We start from the raw sequence: 26,341 nt of genomic DNA on the forward strand, positions 1-26,341 counted from the left end.
GGGGGCTCCTCAGAAGGGTATTCTGGGGAGGTCAAGGAAGAGTAGGGACCACCATCCGGTGGCTCCTGAGGCTGAGGGTCTCTGCTGTCTCCGGAGAGAGTAGGGGCTGAGACCGAAGTGGGTGCTCTAGGGGAGAACAGTACTGGTACCTTTGGTGGCAACTGGTGACTTGGACAGTACGCTCCTCATTAACTCGAATGCCGACCTCTCTGGCTCAGAGGGCCTCTCCCGCTCTGAAGAGACCGAGGATGCCATCGGCGCCAGAGTTATCGGCTCCGAGATAGACGCAGGGTCTGAACTCACCATAACCGAAGAAGACCGATTCCAACCTTCCCTGTCGGTGCCGACTGGAGAGCTTTGGCCCCTGGACACAACAGACGACAGTGAAAGTGTCGGAGCACAGCTTGGCTCCGAAGCAACCGCAAGTGGAGCTGGAGCAGAGGGTTCCACCAATGGCACCAAGCCCTCCGACTCCGACAAACCAGCTTGGCTCGGTGGAGGAATAACAATCGAGGGTATAACAGGTTTCATAGGCTCTGGAACCGACTGGGTCAGAGCCGGCAACAATTTAGATAGAGCAGACAACTTAAACAGTCTCAGGACTACCCTCTCCACATTTTCATCCGAAAGGCTCCTGGAAGACCAGGAGGACATAGTCGGGGATCTTGATCTTGGTGGAATAGCAGGGTGCATAAATTCAGTGGTCGGCTCCGACAAACTAGGATCCGATCCTGTTACCACAATGTTGCTCTCAGTCGGCTCAGAAAGCAGTGAAGCCAATGAGGTTGATTTAGCCACTTTAGGAGGCGGCTCCGAGACACCAGCCAGAGAAGGTCTTTTCGAAGACTTAAACTTAGCAGATTTAGTGGAATTGGAAGAAGAGGAAGAGCTAGACAAGGCTTCCTCAAAGGAAGGCTTTAAAAGACCCTCTAGAATTAGCTTGTTCCTTCTCTCCTGTAACACTCTAGGGGAGAACGCGTGACAAAATAAGCAAGTCTCTTGCAAATGGATGGCCCCTAAGCAACAGACACATAGACCATGACCATCCGTCAATGACATTTTGTGGGTGCACTTCATGCATTTCTTGAAGCCCGAAGGCTTGTGCTCCTTAACCTCTTTAGACATTCACACAGATGAAAAGAGAAGTAAAAGGGAGGACTAGGTCCTCTAACTTAAACGGGCCTAGCCCTGAAGGAGGAAGAACACCACGAGGACTAGGTCCTCTAAAACGACCTAGTCCAGAAAGAAAGGGACAGCTAGGTCTTCTAACTTAAACAGACCAGCGAAAATTCACACACAGAAAAACCCTTTCATACAGAAAACCCTGAATCTGCTAAAACATTAACAGAGGAAGCTGAAACTGGAGTTTTGAACAACGAACTCTACCACCGTAATAATCAACACCAGCGGATAACTGCCAAAAACCAAACTGCTCCACAAAACTGCAGACTGGAAAAAAACGCTAGCGTTATCAAGCTATCCGCACTACTAATAAGTATGAAAGTGGTACACAGGATACCACAAAGCACAATAACAGGCCCAAGGTCAATGCTTGCATCAAAGTGTGCAAAGGAGCTAATTATCAACGAATTAGTAACCTGCACTAACAATACCAATGCAACAAAAAAATTGTACTACACTAATATAAAAACTTTGAACCAGATTTAAACAACGTGAGCAAGAAAAAAGTTAACACTTAGCCAGAGCCAAGAGAAGCACAAACAAACTCATCGACGTTGCAAATGAGATCTGGGGTTTGTACTGGTGCATTATGGGATACCTGCCGAGGATTGGCTCCGAACCATATGTAAAAATGAAGGTGAGATTGGACTACACAACATTCATAGATTAATCACTTTGGTCTAGACAAGACTGATTTAAGTGTAATCTGCAGCTAAATTGGACAAATTCTCCAAACATCTGCACAGACCTATAATCAACACTGGATCTGTAGTGGTAAGCAGGCTTTCAGAATTTATATGCAACTTTGCAGAAGTAATAAATACACAGATTTGCCAAGTATAGCCCTGCCTGAAAACTACTGGGAAATACTTGTTTTTCTAGTTCAAAGTTATTAGTGTCTGTCTGACTCTCATTCATGTCAAATGAACTCTCATTTTAAGTCAAAATGACTACAGATTTATTCTGAAACTTCTCTAAAGGCACATTCATTTCTTTAGGAGCTTCTCAGTAGTCACACTCTTCAAATACTACTTAACAAGGCATTGTTTTTTTATGTCAGTGAGACTATTAAGTAGATATAAAATTATAAATTTCCACATTTAGATAAAAAAATCCAACATCTATCAAGAGACTAATGGATTTCACTGCTAAATCTAACAAAGTAATTTAAAAAGAACACATTCTAGTAATGTCTTTTTGTATAAACAAAAATAAATTTTATTTAAAAAAGTAGGGACTAATAAGACATTCAAAATTACCACACCAATCCTGTCAGTTAGAATATAGCTGTGAAGAAATATTTCAGTTACAACAAAGCAACTGAACTTTGGTGCTCTCTGTTGGCTATCTAGAAGGAAAGTTAAAAAAACCCAAATGATTATCTGAAAATAGAAGGAAGAATTTCCCTAGGGTCTTGTTCAACCTCCTCCCACAGAACCAGGTGCAAGTAATTTTAAAGATGTGTACGGCTCGGGGAGTGTGTACATAGCCTGATACCGTACTTTCAGTCACATCAGTATCAGTGTTATAAAAAAAGAAGTTATGTCTCACCATAACGTTCCATCTGTATTGTTCATCTTCTTTCATTCATCACTGATGGGTTCGGTTCCGAGCCCTCGGAACAGAGTCGGCCTATTACCAAGCTCGGGCCAGCCAAAAAAACTCTCGAGCTGAGTCTCTACCCAGAATGCCCTTCTCCCTGTTACTGCAGATCGAGTTTACTAAGAAAAGAAGTAAAAGCTGAGACCACTTCTACACAAGTACCCAAGTGCACCACTTAGACCCAAGCATCCCACAGGAGCCTTTGGAGGGGGAAGGAGGGTGGTAAGTGATGAATGAAAGAAGATGAACAATACAGATGGAACGTTATGGTAAGACATAACTTCTTTATCTGATGTTGTTAATCTTCTTTCCATTCATCACTGATGGGACAGAATCTCAAGCTACTTTGAGGTCCATAGGCAGCCCTTATGGAAGAACATTCCTGAGTACCATTGAGCTGAAGGCAGCTCTCCCCCTGGAGACCAGGTCCAATTTGTAATGACTGATAAAGGTATGAGGATTAGCCCAAGTAGCTGCTGCGCAGATGCCATCCATTGATGCCCTGGAATGGAATGCTATAGAAGTTGCCATAGATCTAGTAGAGTGGGCTTTAACTTTTGGCATGGATTCATTATGGAGGGAATAAACGACATGTATGCAGTCCCTTAGCCATTTTGATAATGTAAAATTGGAAACAGCCTCTCCCATTTTGGGTCCCGAAAAGGAGATGAAAAGCTGTTCAGATTTTCGGATAGGTTTGGTCCTGTCTAGGTAAAACAAGAAATTATGTACTCACCATAACGTTCGATGTATGTAGTCCATCTCGCCTCACATTCTTACCCGTGGGTTCGGAGCCGAATGTCGGCTCCGACTCGGCCAAACTTTTCTAGCTCGAAGTCTTTCTATTGGCTGGGCTAAGAAGGTATCACATGCTGCATTGCTCTATATCCCCAGATCTAGTTTGCTGCGAACACCAGCACTCATTCTCCATGCATAACAACACAGAAGGAAAGGAAGAACAAACCGAGAATGAAGGAAGCTCTGAAACCAGACCTATACTCCAGATCCTCCAGGAAGGGGGAAGGAGGGAGAGTAAGTAAGAATGTGAGGTGAGATGGACTACATACATTGAACGTTATGGTGAGTACATAACTTCTTGATGTTATGTAGTCCAATCTCGCCTACATTCTTACCCATGGGACAGCGTCCCTAGCACCTAAATCCTGGGAGGCTCAGTGGAAAATACTCCTGAGCACAGTGGAACCAAAGGAAGACCTGCCTCTAGACACCACATCCAACTTGTAATGAGTAACAAAGGTGTGAGGAGACACCCAAGTAGCTGCAGCACAAATATCATCCATAGATAATCTGGCCTGGTAGGCTGTAGATGTAGACACAGACCTAGTAGAGTGAGCCTTCACCGAGAACGGTAGACTTTTACCCCCTGAGGAATAAATGAAAGAAATGCAATTGGAAATCCACCTGGACAGTGTGACTTTGCATGCAGACAGGAGACCCAATTTTGTTTTCCGAAAAGGAAACAAACAACTGAACAGATTTTCTGAGGTCTTTGGTTCTGTGCAGATAAAAACGTAACTGTCAGTGTACATCCAATTGATGAAATTTAAATTCTGCCTTGTTTGAGAACTGGGGAAAAAACACTGGCAAGTCAATAGATTGATTAAGATTACTGATAGACGCCACTTTGGGAAGAAAGGAAGGGATCGGCCTAAGAGAAACCCTGTCCTTATGAAAAATCAAGTATGGGGGTTTTATTGATAGTGCTTGAATCTCTGAAACTCGTCTGGCTGACGTGATGGCTACTAAAAAGATAGTCTTCCAGGTCAAGAATTTTAAATCACAAGTAGCTGCAGGTTCAAAAGGTGATGAAGAAAGAGCCTGTAGAACAAAGTTTAAATCCCAAGGCATGATAGGTTCCGACACCGGAGGACGGAGCAACAGAGTGCCCTTCAGGAAAGCTTTACAGAGTCTGTGAGACATCAGACTAGGCTCATTAGCGACATGAAAGTTAGAAATTGCCGCCAATTGGACTTTTATGGTGGCTGACACTGAGCCCTGGCGAAAAAGCATAGACAAGAACTCCAAAACAGATGAAATCGGAGCCATGTAAGGGTCAATCCCTTGGGTATGAGCCCAGATTGAATAAATCTTCCTGGTAGAGGGCTTATGAGAGGAAGATAAGATATGAACTACCTCCGGCAAGAAATGATGACTCCAAACTATTGACGGAAGTGGAGTAGCCAGGCCGTCAACCAGAGGGTCAACAGAGAGGGATGGAGTTGCCCTGACATGTGTGTCAATAAATCTGGTCGTGGGTCCAGAATCCAAGGCGCGTCCACGAGGTAGGGATGGAGAAAGGGGAACCAAACCTGATGAGGCCAGTGTGGGGCAATCAGAATCATTCTGCTTCCCAAGGATTGCGCTTTCTGAATAACCTTTGACAGCAAGGGGACCGGAGGAAAGGCATATAGAAGACCGGAGGGCCAATCATGGACTAGAGCGTCCCTGGGTGACTCCCCCAGAGGGGGGATCAACGTGAAGTAGCTGCTGCATTTGGCATTGAGGGGGGCTGGCAAAAAGGTCGCAGCAAGGCTGACCCCATCTGCGGAAGATCCGTTCCGCAACTTGACTGTTCAGGGACCACTCGTAAGGCATCAGAATAGCTCTGCTTAGCCTGTCTGCGATCACATTGGACTTCCCTGGAATGTGCGTTGCCACCAGAAAACGTTGGGAAGACACTGCCCACTGCCACAATCACATGGCCTCTCTGCACAGGGGATATGACTTGGTTCCTCCCTGTTTGTTCAGATACCACACCACTGACATATTGTCCGAGTGGATTGCAATAGTCCCGAAAGGGAGAAAGCTCTGAAGTGCCTGCAACGCAAGGAGCACAGCTCTCATCTCCAAGACATTGATATGCAAATGTATCTCGTGCTCTTGCCACGTGCCTTGGACTATAATGCCCCCCCACCCCATCTGGGAGGCATCCGTGGTCACCGTGGCAATCTGGAGCGGAGTAACGAAGGGTTTTCCCGTGTCCAGATTGCTGGTGTAAAGCCACCAACTGAGATCCTGTTTGTACTTGTCCATGAGAAGAATGGGGTGAGAAAGTGGAAGCCGTTGGAGATACCACTGGGCAAAGAGAAGCCACTGAAGGAGTCTCATATGTAACCTTGCTGGAGGGACTAACATAATTGTCACAGCCATAGTCCCCAGGAGTTGAAGAACCAATCTTGCCTTCGCTCTTCTCAGAATGAGCAAGGCGTGAACTTGTTGTTGTAGAACTCTGATTCTTTCCTGTGGTAGAAACGCCCGCATGAGGACGGTGTCTAACTCTACACCTATAAAGGTGACACGCTGTGAGGGCAACAAGGCAGATTTTTCCCAGTTCAATGTTATGCCCAACTGTTGACAATGAGTTATGGTGGCGTCCCTGGTCTGAATTAGTAGATGCCTGGTGGTAGCAGTGAGGAGCCAATCATCCAGATAAGGAAACACCTGGAATCTTTGACGTCTCAAGTGAGCAGTCACCACTGCCATGCATTTGATGGACACCATGGGGGCTGTGGTGAGACCAAAGGGCAGGGCTCGAAACTGAAAATGACTGGCTCCCAGCCGGAAGCGTAGGTGACTCCTGGATGCCCTGTCCATTTTGATATGGTAGTAAGCATCCTTAAGGTTGATGCAGCACATCCATACTTCTTTTCCCAACAATGGGAGAATAGACTGTAATGTGACCATTCGGAATTTGGACTTTTGTACATGGTTGTTCAAACGGATGAGATCTAATATGGGTCTCAGGTCTCCTGTTCTTTTCGGCACCAAAAAGAATCTTGAGTAAGTCCCTAATCCAATCTGGTCTGAGGGGACATGCTGGATGGCTCCTTTTTCTAGCAGCTTTGAAACTTCTAAAGCTGCGTAATCCCTTTGACTGAGAACATCCGGGATTTTCCTGACTGGAGGGGGGGTCTGACGAAAAGGGGATGACACAACCTCCAGAAATTATTCGTAAAACCCATTGGTCCTGGGTGATGTCTTGCCAGGCCTCCAGGTATAATGATATTCGACCCCCGACTGGCTCCGGAAATGCACAGTCAGGCCTCCCATCAGGAGCGACGGTAGGGAGAACCGCGAAAGGAATCGCGGTCTCCTGAGTTATGGGGGCCTCCTCTGCCTCTACGGCGGCATCTTTCTGAATAACCCCCCCCTCTGCCTCTGGAGGGGGGGGGGGCTCACCTTGTGCACCGGGAAAAAACTTTTGTGATTTCTTGAACCACATTTTTCCACCCCTCTGGGCCTTGGGGTAAGGCCTAGAGGGAAGGGAAAAACGGACCACTACAGCAGAGTTTTTCCCTCCTGCTCGCACCTGGTAAGGGTGTCTTTCACCTTGGTTCCGAACAAGGAGGAACCATCAAAAGGGGCACTGGTGAATGAAGACTTGAAGGCTTCTGCACAATGACAAAGGCGCATCCAGGCTTGCCTCCTAAGGGCGACTCCTGAGCTTGCTGCCCTACTCGCTCCCTCGGCTGCATATGAAATCAGCCTCATGGAGGAGTTAATGATGGAATTGAGGGCAGACATCTGGGCATTAACCGTCTGGGTCACCGCCTCAGAAACGTTACCTGTGAGAGCATCTCCAAGCTCCTTGAGGAGATCTCTCTGGAGCCGTGTAGTGAGATAAGTAATTCAGCGACTGTAAGGTAAAGATCGCTGAAGAAAGGGTACGCTTCCTGTACCGGTCCATGGTCCTAGACTCCTTGTTAGGAGGATAGACGGTGGAAAAAGTCTCAGCTACTTCCTTCTGAGTGGCCACTGCCACCACCATGGCATCCACAGGGACTCCCTTGGACAGAAATTCCTTACCAGGGGGAGCAGACAGAAATTTAGTGGGTCTCCTGGGGACTGGTTCCACAAAGTCAGGGTTCTCCCATACCCTTCGACAAATCAAATCCAGGAGATCGTCGAAGGGTGGAGACACCCAGGAGGCAGACGGCTGAGCACCGACGGCCTTCAGGAAAACCAACTCCTCCTCGGAGGGGGGCTTGGACGTCCAGTCACCTCTTTGTTTCAATATTTCTAGGATGTCAGAGAAAGAAACATCCTCAGAGGATGACTTGGGGGACCCCTCCGATTCCTTGAGGTCAGTATCTGAGTTAAGAGACTCATCCTGGGAGTCTATGTGCTTCCTCTTGCACGTTTTCTTTCTAGGGGGCTCCTCAAGCAAGCACTCTGAGGGGCCCTCAGAAACTTGGGGACCGCTCCTGGGGGTACCCTGAGGCCTTGGGGCTCCGCTGTCTAAAGACAGGTGGTGATCAGAGACACGCACCGGAGTAGTAGGGGACAGAATGACCGACCCGCATGATGTTGCTGATGATCTGGCCAGTGCACTCCGCATGGCCTCAAAGGCCAGTCCCCCTGAGTCCGAGGAGTGACCAGCCTCCGAAGCCATGATAGGAGTCAGACTTCCCCGCGCAGAAGCACCGACAGGGAGACTAGGAACCGAAGGATGTCCCGAAGCCTCTCCCTCGGGTCCGACTGAAGAATCCAGAGTCCCGAATCCCGTGGATGGTGCAGACGGGGGTCAGACCTGACGTCGGCACCGATATGCCAGGAGGGGCCATCGGAACCGACCTGTACACATCACGTGGAGCCGAGCACTCTGGCTCTGAAAGCTGGGATGCGCTCGGAGGAAAGGAGGAAGAATCGAAGTAGATTGCAGGATGGGCTCTGGAGCCGACTGGGACGGAGCCGAGAACAATTTCGCCAAGACCAGTGACTGAAGGAGTCTCTGCACCACTCTATCGACGTCCACATCCGATAATGTCCTGGAGGATTTGGAGGACAGGGAGGGAGATCGAGATCACCTCTCAGGTGATACTTGCCTAATACTGGGTGATCAGCTCCGAATAGGTTCCAATGTAATTGGAGCTGACGCCAGTTCCATCACAACTGACACTTCCTGTGGCCGCGAAGACAGTGGAGCCGAGGATGTCGAAGTTGATTTAGCGACTTTCTCTGGTGGCTCTGAGGAGATTGAAGGAGCCGGAGACCTCTTTTTTGATTTAGTGGCTTTAGCTTTAGAGCTGGAAGCAGATTCCAGACCCTCTTCGAAGGAGGGTTTCAGAAGTCCCTTCAGAATTAACTTATTCTTTCTTTCCTGAAGCACCCTGGGACTAAATGCATGACAGAAGCTGCAAGACACTTGCAGATGGATTGCTCCCAGACAATATACACATACCGAATGCCCATCGGTAATGGGCATTTTATAGCCACACTTTGAGCATTTCTTGAAGCCCGAGGGCTTATGCTCCTTAGAATCTTTAGGCATTGTAAAGGATTAACAACAGTCACAAAGACCAAAAATCAAAGGAACAGCACTGACTGGAAAAAAAAAAACAGCTACAGACTAACACCACACTCAGCGCGGGAAAAAAACTACCACTAACAAAATACTAACAAACTATCCTCTGACACACGTACAATAGAGGGATTAGGACTAAAACCTCTAACTAAAACGGTTTTAGGCCGGAAAGGTGGAACACAGGGAAGCAAGGGGACAGACTAGGTCCTCTAACTGAAACGGGCCTAGCCCGTTGGAACGGCTAGTGGGATACCACAGAACTATAAATTTTTTTCACAAAATAACACCAAAAGAGCAATAGCTATTAAAATAGCTTTTTGTTTGTAATAAATTCTCTCAAGAAGAAGAAAAAAGGGTACTTAGCCACAGCCAAGAGCGAGACCACGTCCGAACTACACGAGCAGCAAACGAGATCTGGGGATATACAGCAATGCAGCATGGGATACCTTCTTAGCCCAGCCAATAGAAAGACTTCGAGCTAGAAAAGTTTGGCCGAGTCGGAGCCGATATTCGGCTCCGAACCCACGGGTAAGAATGTAGGAGAGATTGGACTACATAACATCCTTAATTGTCTAGGAACGTCTAAGTTGTGAAGGCAATACTCTTCTCTATTGGCAAAATTCGGAAGGAACACTGGTAGATCAATGGACTGGTTAATAGAGAATTCAGAAACAACTTTGGGAAGAAAGGATGGATTCGTTCGAAGTGACACTCTGTCTTTATGAAAGACCAGATGGGGCTTCTTGATACACAATGCCTGCAGGTCCAAGACTCTTCTGGCAGAAGTAATGGCTAATGGCTACCAGGAACAAAGATTTCCAAAACAAGAACTTTAGGGCACACTTAGCCACAGGCTCAAAGGCCTAAAGTGAGGTTCCATGGTACTACAGGTTGTCTGACGGGAGGCCTGAGTTGAGAGGTCCCTTTGAAGAAAGCCTTGTAAAGGCGTAACGAAATAAGAGGGTGCCATCTATACCATTGTGGAAGTTAGAAATTGCCAGTACATGTACGCGAACTGTAGAGGCAGAGGCTCTTATCAAAAAACTTAGCCAAATATTGAAGCACTGCAGTTACTGGAGCCGAATACAGGTCTAGCATGTTATCCTTGGACCAAATGGAAAATCTTTTCCATTTATCCTGATATAGTCTTCTGGTGGATGGTTCGTGAGTGGCTAGAATGATGTCTCGAACAGGTGAGGAGAGATTAGCCTGCCTGGCAACTAGCAGAAGTGGAGAAACCAAGCTGTCAGCTTGAGAGTGAACAGGTTCAGGTGATTCAACCCTTGAGGGTGAGTGATCAGATCTGGTAGAGGGTCCAGAATCCACGGCGGGAATACTAGGTGGGGCTGAAGAAAGGGGAACCAAACTTGTCGAGGCCAGAATGGGGCTATGAGGACCACCTTGCATCTCAAGCGAAGAGCTTTCTTCAGGAATTGTGGGATCAAGAGGAATGGGAGGATAGGCGTAGAGAAGTCCCGTAGGCCAGTCGTGGATCAGAGCATCCTTTGGTGACTCCCCCTGTGGGGGAAGTAGGGCGAAATAGCTGCTGCACTTGGTGTTTGATGGGGAGGCGAAAGGATCGCAGCAAGGCTGGCCCCAGTGGCTGAAGATGACAGACACCACCGAGGGGTTGAGGGACCACTTGTGGAGCATGAGGATGCATCTGCTCAGTTTGTCTGCAATCACGTTGGAGCTCCATGGGATATGCATTGCTATCAGAAAGAGGTTGGAAGCTATCGCCCACTGCCAGATTCTCATGGCTTCTCGACAAAGGGGGTAGGACTTGTTCCTCCTTGCTTGCTTGATGTACCCAGCCAGTGACATATTGTCTGACTGGATTGTAATTGTCCCGGAGGGGAGAGCCACATGGAAAGCCTGCAACACTAACAGCACATCTCTCAGTTCTAGGACACTGATATGCAGGTGGGCCTCCGACGTGGACCATGTGCCTTGGACAGTCTTTCCCTGAAAATCCCCCCCCGAAGAGAAGCATCCTTGGTCACAATGGCTGTGGGCTTGGTGGGTTGAAAATGTCAGCTCTGAAGATCTTCGTCTGGCCTCATCCACCAAAGCAGGTCCTGTTTGCAAGAGTTGGTTATTCAAATCTTGTAATCCAGGGGATGACAGTTTGGGAACCACTGACACAGAAGGAGCCATTGCAGAAGTCACATATGTAGCTTTGCTAGAGCCACTATTGGAACTGATGCAGCCATAAAATCCAGAGCTTGAAGAACTTGTCTTGCAGGGACTGATGTTTGAGAGAGAATCACTCAGATTTGAAGCCTCAATCGGTGGAGTCTGTGAAGAGGGAGTGATACCAGACAGGACTGAGTACTGAACATTGCTCCTATGAACTATATTTGTCATATAGGGATAAGATTTGATTTCTCCCAATGTATCGTTATTCCCAACAATTGTGCCAGAGAGAGAGAGAGAGTATGTTGTAGGGCAGTTACCAGAAGATGCTTGGTGGGGGCGGTGGGGAGATATGGAAACACCCGGAATCCTTTTAGTCTCAAGTGAGCTGTTACCACTGCCATGCATTTCGTGAACACTCTGTAGAGAAACTGAACGGCAGGGCATGGAATTGGTAATGACTGGCTCCTAGGCAGAAGCGAAGCAGACTCCTGGAGCATTTGTCCATCTTGATGTGGTAATACGCGTCCCGGAGATCTATAAAGCACATCCAATCACCTTCTGTTAAAAAGGGAAGGATGGACTGAACCGTGACCATCTGGAATTTGGTTTGGGTGACAGACTTGTTTAAGCTGCTGAGATCCAAAAATGAGTCTCCAGTCCCCTGTCTTTTTTGGCACCAAAAAGAATCTCGAGTAAAATCCGGATCCACACTGGTCTGATGGGGCTGGTTGGATGACTCTTTTCTGAGACAGCTTTATAATCTCTGAGGCTGCTGCTTCCCTTTGATTGGGTGGAACATCAGGAAGTTTTCTTGGAAATTTTGGTTGACAAGAAAGGGGAATGGTGTAACCTCTGGTGATAATATTCTGCACCCAACGATCGGTAGTGATGAGTGTCAGGCAGCTTAGTGCAGAGAGAAACGAACCCCAACTCCTTCCAGAGGTAAGCAATCAGGCCATCCCTCAGAAGCGCTGATAAGGCTGCCCAGAAAAAGAGTCCCTGGAGCCTTGGTTGTGAGGACCCCACTCTGCCTCTATAGGGGCATCTTCCAGAATTGTTACCCCCTCTGCGAGTATCATCACCACGTGTGGCATGGAAAGGACCCTGAGATTTCTTATGCCACATTTTCCCACTCCTCTGATTCCTGCAGAAGGTACGTTGAGGGATGGAAAACCGTAGGCCTACGGCAGACCGGGATTTTCCATCTTGCTCGCACCTAGCTAGCATGTTCTTCACTTTGGAGCCGAAGAGGGATGGAGCTTCGATGAGAGCGTTCAGAAAGGAAGACCTGAAGGGATCTGCGAGGTCACAGATGTGCATCCACGCATGATGTCTCATAACAATGCCTGAACCCACTGCTCTAGCTGCCCCTTCGGTCGTGTGAGAGCAACCTCATGGAAGAGTTGGATATTGATTCCAGGGTTGCTAGCTGCGAGGCCACCTTGTCCCTGACCTCGTCAGACAACTGTCATGCAAGTGTCCCAGAGAGTTCAGAGATCAAGTCCCTCTGGAGCCTTGTAAAATGTACCAAATATAATTCAGGGACCATATAGCAAAGGTCCCTGATGCAAAAATATGCTTCCCAAGTCTGCCCACCACCCGGGACTCCCTGTTGGGTGGGTGGACAGTGGGACTTTCTTCAGCCAAGTCCTTTTTCGAGGCCACCGCCACCACCATAGCATCAACTGGTAACCCTTTCGACCAGTGTTGACTGTCAACAGGAGGGAGCAGAATTTTTTCTGGTCTCCGGGGGATCACCTCAATGGAATCAGGGTTCTTCCATGTGTGCTGCACGATGAGCTGGACGAGTTCATCAGCAGGTGGGGTCACCCAAGAGGAAGACGGCTGGGCACGAAAAGCCTGCAGGAACACAGACTCCTCAGACGAAGGGTTGGAGGCCTTCCAGTCACCTCTCTGTTTAACATTTCCAGGATGTCTCCGAAGGAGACATTATCAGGAGGTGACCTTGGGGACCCTTCACCATCATCGTAATGTGTCTTCTGCTAAGGACTCCTCAGGTGAGTCCACATGCTTCCTTGTGCACGTCTTCTTCCGAGGGGGCTCCTCAGTGGGCATCTCTGAGGAGGATTTGGAAGAGAGGGCACCCTGAACAGGGGTGTCCTGCGGCTTCTCTGCCTGGTGTCCCGGGGAGTGGTCTGTGACAGCTGCAGCTCAGGGGTCGAAAACTGGGGTTCCGACATCATAGGAGTGCTACCAGAAGCAAGAGCCCTCTCCATCATGCGGAAGGCAGACCCGCCCAAAGAGGGATGGGAGCCTGGGACCTGGGTCACACCCCGCTCAGATGGACCCACCCCTACGGGTGGAGCCTCAAGCAAGATTGTCAAAGACGCAGCCATCAGTGTCAATGAGGGAACAGAGAAGAAAGTTGGCACCATACCCTGGGCCGACGCATCCATCCCCCAATCCCCAGACTGAGGAAGGACTGATTTGGTGGGAACCGAAGACCAAAGGGACAAACTCGGAGCCGAAGTGAGGTGCACAGTAGTGGGCGGTGGGTTCCAAGAGGGATGTCAGAATAGAAGGCTTTGGAACTGAGATGGTAGAAGGAGGAGTGCAAGATGGAGTCCGTGGATAAGGCAACCCAAGTCCAGCAGGTGGATGGGTTTTAGAGAGTGATGGAATCCCCCTAGCTACCAACAGCTGGTCCACAAGACGCACCACGTTGTGTTCCGAAAGGCTCCTGGTGGATTTAGTGGATACTTCAGATGGGGAGACAGGACGTTCGAGAAATCGGCTATACGCTTAGCCCAGAAACGGGTCTACTGAGGGAGAGTATCGGGTCCATGGTGCAAGGTCTGCCGGCACTGAAGTTTCTAGTTTCGAGACCGGAAGCAAAGGGATCAGATCCAGTGTGGTCAGTACAACGCTCGGTACCAAAGTGGCACTCAAGAGCCGAAACAGTCGGTTCCAAAATGGAAACTGAAGTCAAAGGTGTGCCCTGAGCCAAAGTAGCTACAGGTGCCGAAGTCGAAATAAGTGTAGTAAGATCTATGATCGGTGCCGAAGGCAGGGTCTTTGCCAATACAAGCATTGGTACTGAAGGTTTTGAAACGGTCGGAGCCGAGGAAGGCAGAGCCGAAGAGGCAGATTTATGCTCAGATGATAACTTGGGGACCTTAGATTTCTCAGGTTTGCTCTGATCACCCGATGGTGAAGAAGGAAAAGAATGGGATCTCTTTTTGTCCTTAGAAAGAGGGGTTGAGACCTCCATCACAGAAATGGCCTCTGAGAAAGGAGACTTGAGTAACCCCTTCAGAATAAGTTTATTTTTGCACTCATTAAGAGTGTGTTGGCGGAAACTTTGACAAATATCACATGGAGGCTGCACCGAAAGGTAGGCCACTCCCAAACAGAATACACAGTCATCATGCAAGTCACTGTTAGGTAACTTGGCCTAACAAGAAGCACAATGTTTAAAGCCAGAGGTACCCTACTTATCAGACATTTTAGTAGAAAGAACACCACAACTAACTGTATAAGCCAACAATAATGAAGTCACCCAGTTCAAAAATCACAAAAAATCACAAGAAAAATACCAATATAACAACACACTGTATATGAGAAGAAAGGGAAACACCTGAATAGAGATAAAAGCTAACAGGTTAAGCAAGAGAAAGCAATGCCAGCTATGGTATTGTAGAAATACCACAGGGGTAAGGGAAAAGGCCATACCAACAATGGTACTTAAGTTTGCCAACGGTAACAATGGGTAGAGTGGAGAATATATGGTTAGATCAAAGAAAGACACTAGAAATACTAAAGGTTTAGTAAAAAGTAAGATATCCAAAAACTTTTACACAAATATCAAAAAAGATTTTACTTAGCTGAGAGCTCGGCTGAAACGCGGCTTTATGGCTATGCGGCAAACGAGATCTGAGGTAACAGGGAGAAGGGCATTCTGGGTAGAGACTTAGCTCAAGAGTTTTTTTGGCTGGCACGAGCTTGGTAATAGGCTGACTCGGTTCCGAAGGCTCGGAACCAAACCCATCAGTGATGAACGGAAAGAAGATTAACAACATCAGATCACAAAATTACTACTACTTCTCTATTCTTATACAGTCCTACTTGCAGTATTACAGTTGCTATATACATTTCTGATTATTGGTTTTGTTTCTTTTTTAACTGTTTGGTAATACTTTGCTAAATATTAGGGTTTATGATAAAATAACATGGCATAATCAAAATGTAAACAGATTTGCTTCTAAGGTCAAGTGCGCCATTATAAATCCTCAGTCTGATTATGCCTTTTACTACAACAGTTTCTTCAATACTGAAATTAAGTAATGGAATAAGCATGCCAGTAGTATTACCTGGGAAAAAACTGTTTAAAATCTGCAACTTATTTGAGTACTTGCGCCACAGTCTCAACACATAGTCTTCCCAGCGAATCATTTTGCCTAAAATTAGCATGACTGGAATTGTAGGAAGCCCAATCAAAAGGAATAATGGATCAGCCCTCTCCATGACATCCAATCCCTCTTTATGGCCAACAACCTATTTAATTGAAAATAAGACAACACGTGAAACTGGACATTAGAATTAAATTACAAAATATCCCAAACAAATCAGCACTTTATCTTGAGCATTCATTTTTCATTATCATTAAACATTTGGGAGATAATACTGGGAAGCAATTATTTTGCCACAACTACAAACCACCACCAAAAGCAGGCCAAGCAAGCTGATAAAGTTAAAAATTCTGTATTTTTAATATATAAATATAAATCCACAAACTCATAAGCACTTTCATCTTCCACAACAGAAAACATCGTTGGATAAAAACACACAGTAACAAATTCAATTAAATAACTTTTTGAAATCCATCATGTGATCACGACATCCCCTCTTTTGCCAATGCTGATGCACTATGATCCTGCCGCTTTACACAAAACGACCATCATATATTTTCTTATCTCTGTTGCGCCTTCAATTTCAGAATAGATGAAACTGAAAGTACATCATTAAGCCCTGGCCAGTAACTTGCTCCCAGCCGCAGCAGCCAATAGAGTTCATACTTCTCTAAGAAAAGCTTCCAAGGTCCCCCTTGCTGTTCCTGTTTAGTTTTTTCAAAACCATGAATTTGAAATTGTGTGTTGGGTAGTACATACAATGTTTAAACACTGCGTTTGTTTCTTTTTCCTTTTTTCATCTCATAGTGGTTTTCATACACCCTGTCTTCTCAACCTCCTTTCTGTCTTCCTGATGCAAGATCCCACATGAGTCGCAAATCGCCATGTACATCACAGTCATGGTATTACAATTACAATTTCCAAACAACTTAATCTTATTCCCATTGATGTTAATACTGTTGGCTGTCAGTATACATTTACAATATTTACATGTACCAACTTTTCTCATACCAATAATATTCTTAGGTTGTTTTACTCTTACTCCAATATTGCTTTTAAATTAAATGCTTTTTCATGCACCATTTTTGGTTTAATGCCCAGTCTCGCCATTATTTCTCTATCTTCCAAAATTAATGACCGTTTTTTTTTTTTTCTAAGATGTTTTTTATACACCATGTCTCCACAGTGTACCTGGTAAGAAAATGGACAATGTAAGAACTCATTTATTTCCATTTGACTGGATCAGCATTATTGTTCATGTTCGTAGATAGTGCAAGTGCATGGTGTGTGGTTCATGTTGTTCACTATTAATATTCATATCTGGCTGTTTACCTTTTAGAAATGGGAGTGAAATACTTCCTTTCTATTTTATTAACTACCTCTAACATGATCTTATCAATAAAATATACTGGATAACCTCTTTTCTTAAACATATCCTTTGAATTCATACATTTATCCCAAATTTCTTCCTCTTCTGTTGTCATCCTTTCTGTCCGTACAAACTGACCTTTGACTACGGATCTTGTGTCCACTGGGAAAAAGTAGGAAGCTATCTGAACAAGTAATCTTCCTATAAATCCTTGACGTAAATCTTTGTTGCTAAATGTGCTTTTCTAGCCAGACATCTACATAGGCAATCCGCTTTTCATTCACTTCACTTGTAAATCTCAGGAATTCTGTACTCTGAATGATGAAGTCGAAGAATGCAGACACTTTATTTTGCCCAATTCTCCAAGAGCCAATGGCATCTATAAATCTCAACTAAAGGGTTTGTTTTACAGCCATCACACAATGAGACTCTCAGTTCTACTATGTAGCTGCATTTGCATATAGATCAGCTAGTGAATCACACCACCAGCTCTCAACCATCACAGTCCTTCAATCCCTTCTCCCAAGTACAGAGCAGTGACATTTCAGTTCTCTAGAAAGGGGTCAGAATTACTGCATTAATTAAACAGCAACTTTCAGTTTACACCTCAATGTTTAATTCTATGCCAGCTTACTTAAATATATATTACAGGCTGCATTTTAATGATATATATATGTATGGTCAGTATGGCTTCAGGCCACAGGTGGATGGCTGTGACCTGAATCCAGTCTCCTACAATCTTATCTCAAACTGTAATGCAAGGAAGCCACATTTGCAGCCAATACACATGCATCAGACATCAGTGCCTGCAAAGTGGCCAACCACCCAACCAAAGAAAATGCTATTTTAGCTCAAGTGGGTGTTGTCAAGGCAGATAATTTGATGGCCTTCTGAGGAGCCATGCAAAAGATCTCAGCTGCACTAGTCATCGGATGGGGGTTGTGACGGTGTCTCACCACTCAGCCTCACTGCTGTCAAGGATTTCAAGCCTAGGAGGGCTAACCAACATAGAAACCATACCATAAGCCTCCATAATGACTTTCTCTTTCAGAAACTTCTTACTTTATGTGTTTCACAGGGGATACTGGTGGGTGTCATCTCATACCAAGGCCAACCATGGAATCTTTGCTGCAAAAATCTCTGCAGAGACTTGCCCATAGATTTTATAGTTTTGGCATTAAAGTAAGCACACTAAAAACAGTTGGGCACAATAGAAGACACAAAAATTAAAATATCTGCGTAGCATTTATTTCCCATGCTTAAGGCTTGGTAACTTTCTCTAACCTATACAATACCAACACTCAGAAAAAAGAAAAAAGCCCCTCATGGGGTTCTTATCTAAAAATCTGGCTTTAGACTAAATGGATGGACGACGCACATATAATGAACAATATGTTCACTGAACTTTTGCTGCAAGAAAGAACTTGAAGACAGTCAACTACCTTTTATAATTCCGACAACCTGACACTGGAAGGGGAGGGTGTCTGTCAGACAAAAGGAGAAGGTGGGATCTCCGGCATTCAGATTGGCTTCAGTCTCCTGCAGGCAGGAAATCTCAACTTCTACTACAACATTGAACTATGAAAAACATCTTAAACAAGTAAAAGAGACTCCCTCTCTCTCGATAAATGCTTTGTCGAATAATAGAGGGGGAGGAGTCTGGAGATGTGCGTGACATAACATGCAACCTTGGGAGCAGGAGCAGATGGCTGACTGTACATTCCCCAAATTGCATAATGCCAAAGTTAAAAAGAAAACTACTACATGTTCCAAAGACAGAGAAGAAAACAATAGCACGTACTTCAGTAAATTACATTGGACCTTAAATTAAAACTTTGCTCTGTTATTACTCCAAGCCAACTGCACATTTTAAAATTGAAAATAGTACTGGAAGTAAAACTATGCTGCAGTTGCTGGTTGAAGAAAAGCTGTAAGTAAAAGTTTACAAAGTAGTATGTACTTAAGTGAATGTGGCAGCCCAGATAGCTGAAGCATACAGGAAAATAAATGTAAGTAACAAAATTAGTAAAGGAGCTGGCATTGTAAGCACTATTAGTACTAAACTCTCAGATAAGGAACTACTTCAGTCTTCAAGTAACTTTGAGACCATTAAGGGAAACATGCACAGTAGGACTGGTGATCATCTTGGATTTCAAATCAGAATGCAGAACACGAGTCAGACTTCAATGCCAATGAAGACTACAACCCAATGTGTAACATGCAAAACCAAGATATAATCAGTTATCCACAGTCCTCAACAGCAATCTTTCTAAACTAATGCATATTATCAAGGTATAGTACACTCCCCTCCTATTCAGTCTCAATTTAACTGGCCATATTTTTGTCAAGTTTTTTAAATGAGTGTTAGTGAAGGAGATCTAGATCAATTGTTACACATGCTTTGTGAAGGCTGGGAGCAGTCTTACAGCCAGAACCAATCTGGCATGACACCACCTCGACTGCAAGGTCTGTTGTGCTGGTAGTTCTATGTAAGGGGTCATACGAGCTGCACTGCTGCTGCTGTGTCCCCCTTTCCTGACGTTTATACCTTGACAACCATAGCTGGTTGTAACAGCTCTAGCCATGGGGGAGGGCGAGCAGCCCCTGTCCGGAGGTGAGAGCCCATTTGGTGGAACTGGAACCCCCCCCCCCTCCCGAAGCAACCCACTGATGGGCCCTAGTAAAAAGATGCAGCAGTCATCGGCGGAAGTACAGAGTTGTCAGCAGCAGCTGTTTGGGCGCCTGGACACAGCTTTTGCAAAATGACACTAAGCCCACTTTCTGTCACCAATGTATGGACTTAATTTGGGGGCTTGGAGGCTACCAGTGTGAAGGTTAGGCTTGCTGCACAAGAACTGTATTCATAGCATTGTTTGCTACTTTTTCATACCTCTTTTAGTTAGTACCAGGAGTATCAGAAATGCCTTTTTCTTATTCAGACCTTCTACTGTTTTCCACAGCCACTCATGAAAACGTTCATATATCTACTTCTGTTGACCCTGTGCACATGAAATGCACAGTTCATTTCAGTTATCACCTACAATCATAATAATTTCTTAGCCTTCTTCATGGCTGTAAGCTGCGTCACATTTCTGCCTTTGAATACTGTTCTTGACGGCAAATGCAGATGATATATTTCATAGGTGATCCACAGCTATCTGTAGAATTTCTTTCATATATGACCCATGAGCAGTGTAAAAGTTTAATTTAATTACTTAGGGTTATAAAGTAAGTAAGGAAAGTTGTACATATTTATGAAAAAGTGGCATGATTTTGCTTCAAAACAAAAACTAAAATTAAAACAACAAATGAAAATTACTGACTTTTTTCAACTAAATAAACAAATGTTTAATAAATATTTACATACGTGTATATATATATATATATATATATATATATATATATATACACACACACACACACACACACACACACATATATACATATATATATATATATATATATATATAGTTATGATAAGATTTTACACAACTTTTCTATGTCCTTCTATTCCCATATTGCAGTATTCTGCATATGGGTGAGTGCCAAAGCTCACTGTGATTGGGGAGATGGTTTAGAGGCAGATTCCAGGAATCCGTGAAGGATAGGGTCTATATTACATGATCGAACAGTCATATGTTCGAACACGTAATAATCGACCCCTAAATACTGAAACATCAGAATGTCGAACGGTTCAATGGAGATCACCGTACAGTGCGGACATGGAAGTTTTCCATTGTCTGCACTGTAGTGCGATCTCAGAGTTGGTACATTTAAGTACCGGGGGGTGTGGGGAGTCCTTTAATGGTTTGTTTGGGTGTTTTTTTTTTTTTTTTTGCTGTTCGACATTACGGCGTTTCGATATTTAGGGGGTGATTATTATGTGCTCGAACATTTCACTGTTTGATCATGTAATATAAATGCAAAGGATAGTCCTGGCAAACGCTGCCCTGGATCTAGAGATGTGGTCAAGTTTGTAGTGTTTGGTGAAGGTGTGAACAGAAGACCAAGTAGCTGCCTCCAGGATAGAAGAGGTGTCCAGGTCCTTAAAGAAGCCTACTGAAAAAGCCATGGCTCTGGTGGAATATGCTTTAACTGCACCTTGCAGAGATTTACCATGGGATTGGTAGCAGAGGGTGATGGCCTTAGAGATCCAAGTAGAGATGGTCTGCTTGGACACTGACTTCACCGGGGCTCTAGTTTGGAAGGATACAAACAGTTGGTCAGCATGTCTGATGGACTAGGTTTTATGCAGGTAAAACCTGATTTGTCGATGCACATCCAGGGAGTGCAGTACTCTCTCACTGTCCCCCTGTGGGTTGGGGAAGAAGACAGGTAAGTGTGTGGCCTGGTTAAGGGTCAGGTCATTCACCACCTTGGTAATGAAGGATGGGTTAGTTCTAAGGGTAACCCTACCCTTGCGAAAAACTAGGAAGGGGGGAATAGCCATAAGGGCTTGTAGTTCTGATACTCTTTTAGCCGAGGTCGGGGCTACTAGCAGTACAGTTTTCCATGTGCAATGTTTTAGAGAAGCTTTATCTGCTGGCTCAAAGGGAGGGAGCATAAGCTTTTCACACACGTAGTTAAGATCCCAAGGAGGAGGGGAGGGTTTCCTGGGAGGTCTGAGGTGAAGTATCCCCTTAAGAAAGAGCTTAGAAGGAAGCCTAGATGCCAAGGGTGGATCCAGAGGAAGGCATGCTGAAATTGCAGACAGATGAACTTTGATGGATGAATAAGACAAGCCAGTGTGCAGTAGCTCACACAGATAAGACAGAACTAGAGGGGGTTTTGCTAGAGAGTGGGTCCAGCTGCCTTTTGTGACACCAAAAAATGAATCTTTTCCACTAAGAAAGGTAGGATTTGCTTGTATTTGGTTTTCTGGCCTCCTGCAGGACACTGAGCATGTTCTTGCTATAAAAGTGTCTGAAGGGTATCAGAATCCTATCAGCCACAGGGTGAGGTGTAGAAGCTGCCACTGTGGGTGAATCAATGACCCCTTGTGTTGTCCGAGAAGGTCCACTCTGGGGGGTAACTTGTGGTGATTGCCCTTGGACAATTGTAGAAGTAACGGGAACCAGTGCTGTCTGGGCCAGTAGGGAGTCACCAACAAGATTTCTGGAGTGTCCTGCTGAATTGTCAGTAGGACTTTCTGAATTACTGAGAAGGGGGAAAGGCATATAGATACTTCCCCTTCCAGGAGATTGAGAAGGCAGCTGTTGCCAGTGCCTAGGGTTCTGGTGTCCTGGTGCAAAAGCCAGGAAGTTGCCTGTTGATGGAGGAGGCAAATAGGTCTATTTGAGGTATACCCCACCTGTGGACCAGATCTGTGAAGTATCCATTCGTGGTTGTTTGCGATGGTTCTGCTCAGATGATCTGCCTGGGAGTTGTAGAGAGAGGGAATGTAGGCTGCCTGCTCCCTGTGAGATGGCAAATTCCCATACCAGAAAGGCTAGTCTGTACAGCAGGTAAGACATGGTCCCTCCCTGCTTGTTGAGATACCACAACACAGTGGTGTTGTCTGTGTAAAACTTCAAAGGGCCCTGCTGGAAGAAAGGCAGAAACGCCTGGAGGGCCAGAAGAATTGCCCTCATCTCTCGGGCACTGATGTGTTCCAGTTTGTGAGGATTTGGCCACAGGCCCTGCACCCTTTGATGGCCCAGAGTTGCTCCCCAGCCCAAGTCTGAGGCATCTGTGTGCATTACCCTGTATGGGCTGAGGTGGTTGGAGGGGAAGACATGGGTTGTGGTTCACCTATGCCAACCACCACTGTATTTCCTTTTTCAGGCAAGGGAGAAGGGGCACCCTGTGCTCCAGAGGATGGGAGTGCTGGGTCCAGACTGATTGAAGATACCATTGTAACTTTCTCATATGCACTCTTGCTAAAGGTAGCAACGGGGATGGTGGCTGCCGTGTAGCCCAACAGTCTGAGGAACTGTCTTGCTGTCAACTTTGTGGAGTGAAGGACCAGAAGAAGATGTGCCATCAATGAGTTCACTTTGAGGGGTGGTAGTTATGCTTCCATGAGATCTGAGCGTAACCTACACCCAAGGAAGACAATGTCTTGGGTTGGCTGGAGATGGGATTTTGGGAGGTTTAGCTGGAATCCTAGAGACTGTAGAAGGGCCACTACAATGTGGATATGCAGCTGGAGGGTCTCTTGGCTGGCAGCCTGGATCAACATGTCATCCAGGTAATGGAATATCTGTATTTCCTTTGTCCTGCAATAAGCAATCACTGGGGCCAAACATTTTGCGAAGACTCTGGGTGCACTGTAGAGCCCAAAAGGAAAGGCAGAGAATTGTAAGTGAGAAGAGCCCATAAAGTACCTCAGGTATTTCCTGGAAGTTAGTTTTATTGGGATGTGGAGATAAGCATCCTTTATATTTAACGTTGCCATGAACCCTCGGGAAATCAGGAGAGGGAATAGGGCTGGAAGGGTCAGCATTCTGAAGGTAGGGACCTTTAAGAAAAGGTTGAGTTGGGAGAGGTCTAGTATAGTATAGGTCTCCATGGTCCATCTTTCCTGGGGACCAGAAAGATCCTGGATTAGAATCCTCTTCCTTTTGCAGCCGAGGAGACTGGTTCGAAGGTGTCCTGAGCTAGCATAGTCTGCACTACCTGTTGCAAGAGGTGCAACTGTTGTGTAGGTGGTTGTGGGATAACTCTCCTTCTTGGAGAGGTGATCCAGGACATGAAGTAACCGTTCTGTAGTATGGACAGGACCCATTTGTCTGAGGTGAGGTTGGTCCACAAAAGGAGGCAGTGAGAGAGAGGCGAGCTGACAGCGGTATAAAGGAGGGGGTGGAGTAGGCAGGGGTGGCAGGTAGTCAGATGCAACCTGCCCTGTCTTGAAAGGGCGGTCTCTGGCCAGAGGAGGAAGATGCTCCAGCTGGAGGTGGCTGTTTCCTTGTGAGCTTCCTAGGCCTTGAAGGAGCAGCAGGACGAGAGTGCTTCCTAATAAACTGAGTTTAGCTGGATAGTTTCTTTGGAACTTAGGAATGGCTTTACCTTTTTGCTGGAGTGACTTGAAAAGGTCTGCTACATTACAGGCAAACAATGCAGTAATGTCTAAGGGAGCATTAATAAACTTTGCCCTGAAACCATCAGGCAGGGGTTGGAGTTGAAGCCAAGAGTATCTATGTAAGGCAGATGCTGATGCTGCTGACCTGGCTGATTCAGCAGCATCATAACTGCACTTTATGGAGTGACTCGTAACATGGGAAGATGGGGCCAAGAGAGAGGTCAATAATGCTTTGGCAGAGCAGTCTGGAATATCTGCCAGGACTTTGGTGGCAGATTTCAAGAGATATAAGGCATACTTGGCCATGTGATTTTGGTAATTTGTCGCTCTGAAGGACCAGGTAGCAGAAGTATAAATCTTTTTACCCAGCCTTTCCATTGTTTTGCTGTCTTTGTCAGCAGGAAGAATTTTGGTAGTTGGCAGAAGTTTAGAGGCTTTGTCCGTAGAGATGGAGATGGTGGCTGTATTACCAGGTGGGCACTTAAGCAGATGTTTAGCAGTATCAGGCACCTTGTAAAGTCTGTCTGGTCTGCGTGGAGCAGTTAGTTGGGAGTCTGGGTTAATAGATGCTGAGAAGAAGGCATCTAAAAAGGCAGGCAGGATAGGTGGAACATTAGATGGGCTTGGGGAATCCATCTGAATGAGTTCATAATATCTTTTTAGGACCTCAGTCATTTCAGAGGATTCCCACTTGAAGTGTTCCTTCATCTTGGAGATAGTTTCTCCAAATGTCAAGTCTTCTGCTGGTGAGTCAGGATCAACAGATTCTTCCTCAGGGGAGCCATACCCCAAAGGGGAAGAAATCTGTGAAGTATAAGAAACCGATTACTCTGAGGAATCAGAGAAGTCTTCCTCTTCCCTAGTGATAGGATCTGAGGCCTAGAACTCAGGAGTGGAGGGGATGTGGAAGCACTAATATTAGAGGTAGGCCTCAAGGCCATGAAAGCACTAAAAAGGCTTTGACTAAAAGGCTGCCAAATCAGGCATGCTTTCATGAGTTTTTTCCCTTCTTTAAGGGGCCTAGCAGGAGTCTGATGCCTGGAATCTGGAGACTTTAAAGGGTCAGAGGGATCAGATGGGCCTTCAGAGAATGCAGGTTCCCCCCGGTGTCGGAAACCGGCACCGGTTTAGCCTCAGCAGATGTGCTCTCACCGAGGGATTGTGCAGCATGCATGAAGGTACCTGCTCTATCCAATGCAGTGGATCCGGATCCTTCTACCAGGCCGATGTCGGCCACAGGCTGAGGATCAGATGGAAGAGGATCAGACGGAAGAGGCTCAGTGGTAGATTAAGGCCATAGGGTCTTGGCCTTCTTTCTTGACAGTTCCGAAGGAATGCCTGAGGAGCCTTCCATCTCTAAAGTAATCTGCTTAAGGCACTGGTTTTCCAAGTATATGTTTAACGTGTGCAAGCGGCTATGTAGGGTCTTGGGTACAAATACCTGGCAAATGGGGCAGGCCTTGTGATTGTGCGACCGTACCAAACAGAAAAAGGCACTTATCGTGGGTGTCTTTGTGAGGGATCTGGCAGCCGCACTGACACTTACCCTTTCTGGACAACATGGATGGGCAATACAATTTTAAAAGGAAGGACTGAAATATTCCCAACTCGGTATTTATCTTGTTTATTCCAATCCGACGTCAGTAGTAGTAGCAGTAGCACCTGGTGTACGACTGGTGTCTGAGATGTTCTGGGGGCTTGGTGCATGCCAATGTCACTTTTATGGCTCCCATTTTCTCAGCCACATCAGACGTCACATGCACCTCACAGGGACTGAATACTTTTGTACACTGGCTGAATGTACACGAGACAAGAGGAGTAAACACATACATAGAATACTGCAACATGGAAATAGAAGGACATCAGCTTTTTTGTTAAGAATCTAATACTAGCTTTTTGTGTTACATGCATACACTAATGTTTAGCAGGTTGATTTTTTTATACAATATTTTCTTGTCATATCCATTTCAGCCTATGTAACATCTTACAAAACATGTTTATTAAAAGCCCTCAAAAATACACCCAATAAACCCCTAAAACCTATTAATTTAATACTAACACACAAATCTATGTACATCTTCAAATATTGAATTTTTTACACTCCTAATAGAACTGACCCAAGCGGACAGTCACACTCACAAATTTGGGTTAACTTAAATGGAAGGTTGTCCATGCTAAGACACATGGTACAGCCTATAGTTCTAAGTGCTGTCTAGTTTTGCCTTATCTTCACTGCTCTCCCAGACTATTAAAACACTTGTATGCATTCAGAAAACATCATCTCCCATCCATTGAAAGAAAGAAGTATTCTATTTTATTGCTCTTTATCAGAT

At 45.5% G+C, this 26,341-nt stretch overlaps 1 protein-coding gene across 1 annotated transcript in view; it reads right to left on the reverse strand.

Annotated features, from left to right (window-relative positions):
• Positions 1-26,341, reverse strand: part of MARCHF5 (membrane associated ring-CH-type finger 5) — a 608,414-nt gene that overhangs the window by 166,898 nt on the left and 415,175 nt on the right. Inside the window, exon 4 of the mRNA XM_044056699.1 lies at positions 15,580-15,763. Coding sequence (XP_043912634.1) covers positions 15,580-15,763 — 184 coding nt within the window. The remainder of the gene's footprint in view (positions 1-15,579; positions 15,764-26,341) is intronic.

Source organism: Protopterus annectens, chromosome 14.part0, assembly GCF_019279795.1.
Source record: "Protopterus annectens isolate FY-2018-M chromosome 14.part0, PAN1.0, whole genome shotgun sequence".
NCBI lineage: Eukaryota > Metazoa > Chordata > Ceratodontiformes > Protopteridae > Protopterus > Protopterus annectens.